A 12414-nucleotide genomic window follows, 5' to 3' on the forward strand; every position below is an offset into this window, starting at 1 on the left:
AAAGAGTGTAACCGAACGCCGGGCATGATAATCTTTAATCCTCTTCATAATTCTCAATTTTTCTAAACGACCTCGACTCGAGTTTTCCGGATGAGGAGTCTCTCTTCCAGACTCTCTGTGCTCGTAAAGCAAGTGAGAGCTCGGAGAGCTCGGCAATCGTGACGACGACAGCAGCAGCTCAATCCTCTTCTCTTCATTTGTACTCTTCACAAAAACACACCGTGAGGGATATTTGTAGGAATAATTAGCGGAGCAGTAGATAAGAATAGAGACTTTTTCGTTATCTATCTTAATAGCGTAGCTTAAGACGTAGTGGTGGAGCTTTTATCCATCAGTAGAATAGCAATATTATATTAATAATTGAGTACGGGGTTTTTGCCTTCCATTATCCATCCAATCCTCCTATCAATTAGCCGTCCCAGTTTATCATTCTCCATCATGCAACGGCTCTTAATAAAATTAGCCTTTTCGTCCTTCTCTTTCGCCCGTTCATTTCGACAATTGGTTATCGCTCGTCGCTGCAAGTGTCTAAGAAAGAGACAAGTGCTGGAAAAAGTGCTGCTGCATGATAAATGTCATCCCTATCGTTCCTTTCAATTAGCTAGAAGACTGTGTCCGGCCTTATCGCGTGGAACGCCTCGGGAACGTCTCGGGAACGCCTCGGGAACGCCTCGGGAACGCCTCGGGAACGCCTCGGGAACGTCTCAGGAACGCCGACGACGTTGCTGCTGATACTGGTGACGGTGGTGATTGTGATGGTAGTGGTTATGGTGGCTACGATGGTTATGGTGGTAAAGCTGCTGTTGCTGCGGTTGTCGTTGCTGTTGCGGCTGCTGGTCGTGGTAGTGGTTGTTGTTGTGATGATGATGATGATGCTGCTGCTGGGGCAGCACTTGGGACTGAGGTTAACACCAACGAAAGGGTACGGTTCGCGGTCGGTCTGCACCTTCCTTCACCAGAGGCTTATGGAACTCTCGACCTGGCCGCGAATGAATCGTCGCCCAGCAGTGCTCGCAGTAGTACTGAAAGTAGAATGATTTTTGTCCCGTTAGTCCCATTAATCGAATTGAGTGGGTATAATTTAATCCAAAAAAATTGTGAATGCTTTGATTATTATTTAATTTTTTTCTAATCTCCAACAATGGAATAAAATTTATCTTATTTATTTCATAGGCAGTTCGATATACGATATTTCATTCGCATATAAATACAATATTCGTTTCATAGGAGATTTCACGATTTTTGGCCTAAGAGATCTTATGCTTTCGTTATGCTTAGACTATTACGTTCAAACAATTGCAATTGAAAATCAACATCGAGGAATTAAAAGAATAAAAAAATGTGTTTTTTTAATTTTTCAAGCGTCGTTACGCATCTAGAATGTAAATCAATAACTCGTTAAATTATAAATAGTAGAGACAGTCGTTCGATAGCGACAGTACTTTCGATGACCATTAACATTTCATATCAAACATTAAAAATGAATTTCCTTCAAACGTAAAAATTAATTTACAAAGTATATAAGATTTCGGTACCTGAAGACAAGTAACGTTAGCGCAGAAAAATGGAGCGAACTTGCCACCACAACGTTGACCCTGGCACTCATCACACATTTGATCATCCAGAACGTATGGCTTGACCTCGACCTAAACATCAAATGATTTTGCATTAATTTATTAGGGGACATGCAGATTTTATTAGCAGGTAAGTGAAGGAGCTCGAAATTTTATCGTAAACTCAGCATTCTATATTTCGTAATTACGTTCGTGCTAATTGTTGTAGATGCATTGCAAAACATTATCAATATTATGTAAATTTGTTTGGTACTTAACTTTATGATACAACATCATTAAACGCAATTAATAACAATTAATTGTTATCTATTTCTACATAATTTCTTATTTCTTTCTCTTTTAATTTCTTGTCGCGTGTTAGAAAACTCTGTGAAAATCTTTTTCACGGAGCAAATGACATCACCGTTCGTATATAAAGGATAATAAAACTATATGAATAGCGTAAATTACCGTGAACCAGAGGTATCGAAAATTACTTAGAAATTATGAAATGTTTCCAAATGCAATACGAAATAATAAAATATATAATTGTAAATATACATTATAAATTTGAATTGTAAATTTGTTATTTTTTTCGTTTTTATTTGTTTCTTTTCTGCCCTACCATTGTTATTTAAATTCTCATCTATTATTTAGTTCATTGCGTATTAATGTTAAGAATAGTTTAAGAAAATATTTCTCAACCATAACATTAGAAGATTTGCATTTTATCATCGCTTAAATTTGTTAATTGACTTATTATGCTATTTATGATAATTTCAAAAGAGCATTGATATTTATCGACTGTGTATTCGAATGAAATAATATACGTTTGAATCAAGTTTATCGATTATAAAATTTTATGTACTTAGCAAGCAGTGCATTTTCATAATTGATCATTTTATGTGATATGATACCGGCAACTGGATTTCCCGAATTGCTTACAGATAAAAGTTTTAATCAACGTTTTGCGAATTCCATAATCGATATCATATTATGGGAGAAGCAAGAACATCGAAGAATTACCAGCTGCGGAAATTGATTTTTCAATTATTCAGCTATATAATAACAAATGCTTCTCGATGGTTTTGATAAATCAATACTTTCCAAGGGAACGCGATAGTAGACGCTCGCTTCGGCAACATCATAGCCGTTGGGGAGCCGAGACGAAACAAAACAAAAAACAAACAAAAAAAAGTTGATGTATTAACGGCTGATGTTCTGTCCTCACCCTCTTGTCGATGTCGCTGTGTTGCAGCTGAACGAATCTCGCCGATATTGCTGCAATGTAGCTTTGCTGATTGCTGAAAGCCACCCTGCCGGCACCCTTGGGATACTTGAGCTCCGGGTCGGTGTCGATGCCTGCGTAGCAGACACCCCCGTAGAGTCGATCCATGATCATGGCGAGCTCGAAGGCCTTCAGGGGCCGCGGCACGCCACCAACGAAGACGGTCTTGCGCGGGTCGAGGGGCATCGAGGCGTCGAAGACGAAGTCGGCATCGCTGAGACGCCAGGGCCGGATCTGGACGGGCTTGTCCTTGATCGTCGGCGAGCTCACGCAAAGATAGAGCTTTTCTTCATCCTGGATGCAGGCGTCGATCAGCTGCTGCACCGAACTCTCGTCCTGGGGGAATTTCGTATAAGTTCACGACTGCCTCCGTCATGAAGAGCTCGTGGCTCGGCCTAAGGGGGCTTTCTCCGTTTAGGAAATGCTTGCGTGGGACGTGCAGTGGTTGATAGTTATGGATCGTAGGTTGAAATAGAAAGTAGTAACAGGGATGATAGGTATTCCGTGAGCGGAGATCCGTGAATTTTTGCGTACACGTAAAATAAATAATACCTGGAAAAGTAGGAAAGCGTATCCTTTTGGTGGGAAATACGATTTGCTCTCGGCTTTGTGAGGCCAATCGACAACTAGTGGGCCAAATCGCCGGAAACTGGCTGTGATTTCATCTGTCGAAATTTAATATCAATTTTAGAATGACTTACCTCGAATTAAATTGATAAAATTATGATTTAATAACAAGAGATTAACAAGAATGTCGTATCATTCGAGATTCTTCGGATTTAGTTGGAAATCATTTGGAGCGATTTATTACATACGCGATATAACATATAATTGCTAATATAAAGCATGAAGTATCCTTATTTGCTGTTAAATGTAATACATTACCGACAATTATAAATGAAAGAAATTTTTAATTTTGCATACGTAAATTTTTTCACAAATTTTTATAATTTTTAAACAAATATTATTATAAAACTATGGATATTTTTTTTTACTTCGTTCTACTATGAAAAAGTAATATAACAAATGACGTTTTTCATCGATATCAAGCAAATTATGAACAAGTTATGAGAGAAGATAAAAATAAGTTTTAAAAGAATGACATTTTATTATAAATTATAAAAATTTTTATAAAAACTTAACTGGAATTATGCGAATTCAATGGGCAATATGTGCAAATACTCGGTCAACTAACAAGAGTTTTAGAAATTTTATAATTATAATTCCAAGGAAGACGTTATGTAAGGTCATTAAAAGTCATGGGAACGCTGTTGAAATAATTACATATGCAAATAAATATATAAGATTGTTAATCTTATATTATTAATCCGGCCATTATTACATTCCTTTTGTCAATTCAGTATTAGAGCAACAGTTACGTGGGGCGCGATAAGGATACAAACCTTCGTCGATATCAGGCGGTAAGCCGCCGACGAAGACCTTCCTGGAAAATCGTTCGCTGGTCTCGCTGCCTTGGCTATGAGGACTGCTGCGACTTGGGGACGATAGGGGCGCATTCTGAGGCGCAGCCATTACCCCGCCGCCAACCCCGACGCCGACGTTAACCCCAACACCGTCCAGCTGGCCCGCCGAATTTGGATCCTCCAGGTGAATGCTCCCGGGCTCATCGAGGCTCGGAAAGAATGGTGATTTACCTAGTATGGGAGGAGAAAGAAAATGTTACTTCACTGTCCCTTGTAAGAATTCTATTTCCAATTTGAATTATTGCGACATCCAGAGTGTCGAATTTCACAGGATATTATTGTTTTGATTTATAATATATTATTGAATTTCATCAAATTTCATAAGATATTATTATATCGAATTTCATGGAATATTATTTAAGACAATTGATGATTATTAGCTACTTTATCGCGAGGTCGTCTAAAAATATCAGAGACAATATTGTTTGCGGTAAGCATTTAGGACTTCAGGTGTGTCAATAAACTTCAAATAATTCCATGGGGGAGTATATTAGGTGGGTAACGTATGTGCAGGCAATTATGTTTTTACAAAAGTATTTAATTATAAAAAATATATATATATATATATATATATATATATACTGCTCGAGAATAATGGCAACCAAAATTACATAAAATTTATCGATAATCGTAACGAAAACCAACGTAGTGTATTATCTATTATGTATATTATATGTAATTTACTAATTATAATTAGTAACGGTAAATTATATTTAATTACTTTATCATTTATACGATGATTATACGTAAAAGATATAAGCGATAAAAATATTCATAAAGTATATTGTAAAAAATTTAACATTTCCTAATTAATTGTATATTTTATTATAAATTACTCGATATGATACGGCTTATTCGAATATCTATCGTAATGACAAAACTAAAATAATTAACGATTTAATATATTTTGTCATCTCCCCATGTAAAACAAAAATCAATCTTAGCCAAAAAATATACAAAATATAAGCTAAATATTACTTTTAGTCAAATAAATATAAACAATTTGTTGTGCCAGGCTCTCGTTAAATTGTCCCCCCCCCCCAATTTACTAAATAATGACTGATAATTTGGACTTTATCAAAATTTTGATTACTTTACTTTATTGTTACTTTAGCGTTGCTTAACTTTCAAGCAAAGCATTTAAATTAAAAGCATTATTATTATTACGAGCGATGTTTACATTATGTTAAATAATTTGGTTTTGCAACAAAAAATATAATAATATATGACGAAAGGAGAATAGCCCAACTCACTGAATCGCCGCTTCGGTATGGAAAACATGACTCTCCTGATATTCATCTCCATGTCCTTTCTTCTATAATCGCCTTAAGCGCAAACAGCGAATATCTTCGAAAAATTATTGTCTTCCTCCAAGGAAGATAGTCGAACAAAAAAACGAAAAGTCACACAGTATAGATGCGCGCAAGTGTGTGGCAATCGCAGTGGGAAATCGGAGCAAAATCGTGCGTCCTCGAGGTTCGAGACGAAACATAAAAATGCGACTGTCAGTCTGAATCGGCGGAACGACGCGAAGGACCGAGCGTCGCATGTTTTTATCCGGAAGTCCTCGACTGACGTCGTTCCGTCGAAATCTACCTCGGCGCGCTTGGATTTTCGCGAATTTAAATTTCGCGGGATCCCCGACCTTGCGCTTTCCCATGTGCTGTAAGCGATTCGGAGGGGACGAAATGCATTGTGAATAATCGAAAAAAAGCATTGAGGATTTGACGATGGGTGAGAATGCTTTTGGAATTTCGAAGATCCGATCGATGAACAAATTGCCCTCCCATTTTTATGCATAACGTCGATAACGTCATTTTAAAATATTGATGCAACAATCTGGCCTCTCAGCCTACAATTCGCTTGAAAAGCCTCGACTAAAGCCATATTTACGGAATTTTTATACGACATGACCCGTAAATACGACATTCTTCCGAATAATTAATATCTTTATATTGCTATGCTAAAATAATTACTGCTTAATATGTTAAAAAAACGAGCTCCCTCTATTCTTGAATTTTCACATTAACGAGGATATTTCTCGTGAAAAGTACGGGGGCGCATTCATCAACAAATACATTTTCTTATTACCATAATTATTAGAATTTTACGTACTATCTATTAAGAATTTATATAGGAATAGAATAATATTGCGATATATCAAATAAAACATATCGACTATCAATATTAACATTTCCTTCTATTTATATATTTGATTTTTTCTTCTTCTTCTTTTCTTTTTTTTTTTTTTTTTTTTTTTTTTTTTTTTTTTTTTTTTTTTTTTTTTTTTTTTTTTTTATTTTTTGTTTTTCTTTTTTGTTTTTCTTTTTATTCATGATTTTCCTTACACGTTAAATAGAATGTTGTAATACTTTGTTCAGCCGTTGACTGATCAGTTAATCATTTAGATCTTCGCCTTAGAGTCCAATGTATTTGTATGCAGTGACGTATTTATATAAAAAATTTTAAACAAACAGCATTAACATAATCGATTCATGTGGATAAAATAAAAAAAAACACACACACAACACACACACACACACACACACGCACGCACACAGACACACACACACACAGACACACGCACATGCACGCATACACGCAGTGCGCGCAAAAACAAAAAACAAATAGTTAACTAAATTACAAAATAATGATACAGAAGATCGTTAATGTACGAATCATCGCTCCTCGATATTCAACATTAACGACGCGAGAAAGTACGGCCTAACGTCGGCACTTATGGAAAATCAACAACTCGGCTTTTATCATGTAAATGAGCGTGCGTATGGAAAGCCAGTGAGAAAGAGACAAAAGAGAAAAATGACGAGGCGCGAGTCAGCGAATTCACTCGATCGAATGGACGAGTAAAAAGAGCAAATGCTGCCCGATTCGCATACGTGAAATCCCGAGCATTATGGCTACTTAAGAAATGAACTTTGTTCATCCTTTATTTCTTACTACTTGTAGACTTGAAAAGCATTATTTAACTATATTTAACTATTAACTAGCGATGCGGTGCCAGGAGTGGAGATAGGAAAAGCCAATGAGAGGCCTTTAAATCAATGCTAGGAAATTTATATAAAATAAAATGCTGTTTAAGAAAAAATTATTGCTCGCGCGTGGATATTGGAATGTGTAATTTAAATTAAAATTGTTAAAATGCACAAAGTTGAGCAACATGATTATATATTCTAAATGTGCTGTCGCGTGTTATAATTATTTACTATTGATGAACGAATTAGAACTATTAAGAATTGACTTTTACATAATCTTACAAAAATGCAGCTATTAATAATATAGGGATGATTTTTTTTTCTAGCGTAAATTTTCCTTACTCTCACCTCCATTATGTAAATCAACCTAAGTTTACCATCATTATATATATATATATATATATATATATATATATACACTTTGCAGAATAAAGTTTCGTTGCAATAACTTAAAAATGAAAATGTTAAAAATGAATTCCATAAGATGGTTAGAAAAATTAATCTATTTTATGTTTGGTAAAAATAAATATTTTAAAAACTATAGAACTATATTTAAAAACATTTTTTTGTTTTTCACGTTTCATTTTTTTTTTTTTTTTTTTTTTTTTTTTTTTTTTTTTTTTTTTTTTTTTTTTTTTTTTTTTTTTTTTTTTAATAATTGCACTAAACTTATTTAATATACACTTTACCTTGAAGAGCTTTTATCATTATAACACTTTTGTTTTTAACATGAGATATGATCACAATTTGAAATACACACAAAAACACAGACACACACACACACAAAAATAAAAGTACAATATATATTTTATGTGATTTTATAAAAAATAAATTTATAAAAATTATTTATATTTATTATTTATTATTATTACTTATATATTATATATTATTATTTATATAGAATGAGAACTATATTGAAAGTAAAAGCTCATAAAAAGGTTAAAAATTTGCAAATTTGCCATATGTTAGTAGCCGCATGGTTATTAAGAAAATAACGATAGTACGCACAATTTCCTAAAATGGTGATGAATTTTATTGACGGGCATTAAAAGAGGATAAGAAATTATAAGCAAATGATTTTTCAAGCTAATAGTAAGTACCGTGTACTTTTAAAATATCCAATATATTCACATGGTATATCTTCTTAATTGCAACATTATGTGTGACCATCAACTATTAAAAAGCAATTTGTTTAATATAAGAAAATACGCTACAGTGAAAGGCGATATTATATTATATAGCAGTAATTATGTCTTAACGTCTTAAATCTTCATTGATTTATTGCACTCTATATTTGCATTAGTTGTATTTGCTATGACTTTTTTCCTGATAAATATTTTATGCTTTAGTATATTGCTTTTGAAATTTTTAAGAGAAATAAGTTTTTAAATTTGGATAAAACAAAGAAAAATAAACTATTTAGACATTTTATTTATGAGATTAATTCTTATTGTAATAATGTATAAACATACGATTAAGACATTACAGTTTATTTAAAATAAAATTTTTATATTGAATAGAAATAAAGTTTTTATGACAAATAGAATTAATGTTTTTCAGAGCCTTTAAAAACGAAAATTATTTTTTTAAAGTTTTACATGAATTATTAGGCACGATGTATTGTTTATAATTAACATTCCCCTTGTGCAACATAAAAAGAGTTAATTAACATGTAACCTGGAAAGAAAGAAATACTGATTTTCTTGGTACTTAGTGTGGAGGTAATCGATGAGGATTGGCATAAAAAGAAGAGTGAAAGAAATTATCCAAAGAATTATCAGGCTTGTAAATAAATGAAAATACACATACAAATGAGTTCTAAATGTATTTGAGAAAGTGTAAAACAGTACATATAAAAATACTAGAAATAATGTAGTACAGATATAGAATAATTTATTTTTAAATATTCATATTTATATAAATTATATACAAGTTTTTAATATAATAATTAAACATATAATAAAAATAAAATTAAAGTCTTTTATTAATGTTCTTGTGAATCATATATATAACGTTCGAACATATTGTTCGTAAAAATGATTGTTGATTGTTAATTGACGATAGGCAATGGATTTAATTACTTTTGTCGATGTAAGTAACAGAATGAATGTTGTCCACATATTTTGAAAATTCTTAAATGCGTGAACAACGATTTTATACATATAAAAAAAAAAAAAAAAAAAAAAAAAATCGCATTAAGTCTTAAGCATCGATCGATCACTGATACTACTCATTCCCATAAAATCGATAATCGGGAAATCACACTTACAGATTCGTTAAAAAGTCTTTTAAGTCGTTATAGACAATTAACATCGAGAATGAACGAGCGTATGTCGAAACATTAGATAAACGCAGCTAATAGGAAACGACTGTTGAACAAACAAAGGCCGATAAGCTTTTTAACCATTCGGCTGTTAAATGGCAATCTAACAATGCCCCAAGCACCGAAACATAAAAAGAAACAGTTGGTTCTAAGAAGACGTTGCAGCCATTATTTGCCTCGTACTTCTCTTTCTAAGTCTTGCAGGCACAGTCTCGTCGGTGGTAGGCAGTGGAAGTAATACGACTTCGTCGTATCGATTAAAGCTGCCGCGCGCATTGCCCGAGTGCAACTTCGTGCTCGAGCATGCGTTTCTGACCTCTATCACTATATCGTTTTGCAAGTGCACGGGTATATTCATTCGCACACAGGCAAAGCCATCCTTTGTGCAAATGCTTGCTTGTCAAAGAAAATAAAAGCCACGTATGATGATCGCAAAAACTTAACTTTCGACTCATTCATCCTTAGGCATGTTTTTATGTGCCAATGTTGGCTAGATTATGACTTCGCGAATAATTGACGACGGAGTTTTGAAGTCGGTAAATAGTATCAAAATTAATTTCCCTGCTAATTATTTGAATTTACAACTTACTCGGCAGGTATGACAATTTTGCGTTAAATATTTCCCTGCTAATATGAGAAATAAATTTTTCAACTATATAATTTGTAATAGTATAAGTATCATATACACTACTACTACTACTACTACTACTACTACTACTACTACTACTACTACTACTACTACTACTACTACTACTACTACTACTACTACTACTACTACTACTACTACTACTACTACTACTACTACTACTACTACTACTACTACTACTACTACTACTACTACTACTACTACTACTACTACTACTACTACTACTACTACTACTACTACTACTACTACTACTACTACTACTACTACTACTACTACTACTACTACTACTACTACTACTACTACTACTACTACTACTACTACTACTACTACTACTACTACTACTACTACTACTACTACTACTACTACTACTACTACTACTACTACTACTACTACTACTACTACTACTACTACTACTACTACTACTACTACTACTACTACTACTACTACTACTACTACTACTACTACTACTACTACTACTACTACTACTACTACTACTACTACTACTACTACTACTACTACTACTACTACTACTACTACTACTACTACTACTACTACTACTACTACTACTACTACTACTACTACTACTACTACTACTACTACTACTACTACTACTACTACTACTACTACTACTACTACTACTACTACTACTACTACTACTACTACTACTACTACTACTACTACTACTACTACTACTACTACTACTACTACTACTACTACTACTACTACTACTACTACTACTACTACTACTACTACTACTACTACTACTACTACTACTACTACTACTACTACTACTACTACTACTACTACTACTACTACTACTACTACAACTAATACTACTACTACTACACACACACACATTTATATATATATATATATATATATATATATATATATAAATACCCAATAAAAGGTTTTATCGAATGCCGTATAAATTTATGTTCATATCGAAAAACATACGTTTATCTAGCGTATGAAATTTTATTAAGAATTTAACCTTTCGACGATAAGTATAAAATAGAATTGTTAAACGAAATTATTTAAACTGCTTTAAAGCAAAATGTTTAATCTCTAAAATTAATAATAATAATAATAATAATAAACTGAAAATTCCATTTTTCTAGCATATGTTCCATGCTTTTTATCTTCAATCAACGGATAATTATTTCATTTTCTCTCACCACATAGATAATAAAGATGTATAAAAATACCGAGAACGATGAAATTTCATTTAATTCAACTTCATTTTCGTATCACCATACTTTATACATATAGATAATTTAAGCACACGTTGGCGGCGTATAATTCGTTCCTTTTCTCTCACTCACGTTCGTGCACTTCAGAAAACTTTTCCATCAGCACAGCGGCGACACTCTCAAGAGCTACGTGTACGAGAAGAAGATAGAGAGATACGCGAGAACAAGAGAAAGGGAGCGAGAGAGATGTTGCAAGTATAAGGGGTTTTTTTTTTACTCCATCGAGTGCGCTTATTTTAGCTCGAATTGACGACGAATTTTATTTTGAAAATTTATGTGATATATGTTAGGTTAATTTTCAAATATTGAAATGTTATAAGCACGTAATGAAATGTAGCTATGGTCTTGACTTTAATCAATTCGAAATTACCAGTAACGCTTTAGCTTTTGTTTACAAATATATAAACTTATAAATATTGAAGGTACGGAGTCGTAAAGACAATATGTGCATTCATTATAAATTTATTATTGTAGCTGATTCGTGTTTATTAAAAGCATACAGTAATAAACAAATACTTTATAATCAACAATAAATAATTAATATTTCGAAATATTGCATAATAAATTAATATCACATGTACACTGAATAATATTCATTTTTATTCTATTTTATGTATTTTTATTGTATTTTTATTGTATCATATATAGATGACAAAAAGGTAATTACAAAGATTTTTTGAATCTGTATTACATATAATAATAATTGCTCCCTTTATCTAACACAAATCATTCGATTGCTTATTTTCTAACGTCAAATATATAGATACTTTTTATTTTTTTTTTTAGCAATTAAACAGATGCACAAACATTACAGCTAAAAATAAAGGTTTTTTAAAACAATTTTTATGAATAACTGATAAATGTCTTAATTTTT

At 32.7% G+C, this 12414-nt stretch overlaps 1 protein-coding gene across 1 annotated transcript in view; it reads right to left on the reverse strand.

Annotated features, from left to right (window-relative positions):
* Positions 1-851: 851 nt before the first annotated feature.
* orb2 (cytoplasmic polyadenylation element-binding protein orb2) overlaps positions 852-12414 on the reverse strand; it is a 206034-nt gene continuing 194471 nt past the window's right edge. The window contains exons 4-8 of the mRNA XM_011506645.1: positions 4245-4496; positions 3394-3506; positions 2785-3177; positions 1536-1646; positions 852-1022 (exon numbers count right to left, since the gene is read on the reverse strand). Of these exons, the coding sequence (XP_011504947.1) occupies positions 906-1022; positions 1536-1646; positions 2785-3177; positions 3394-3506; positions 4245-4496 (986 nt within the window). The 3' untranslated portion in view covers positions 852-905. The remainder of the gene's footprint in view (positions 1023-1535; positions 1647-2784; positions 3178-3393; positions 3507-4244; positions 4497-12414) is intronic.

This window comes from Ceratosolen solmsi, unplaced genomic scaffold, assembly GCF_000503995.2.
Source record: "Ceratosolen solmsi marchali unplaced genomic scaffold, CerSol_1.0 scaffold6, whole genome shotgun sequence".
Lineage (NCBI taxonomy): Eukaryota > Metazoa > Arthropoda > Insecta > Hymenoptera > Agaonidae > Ceratosolen > Ceratosolen solmsi.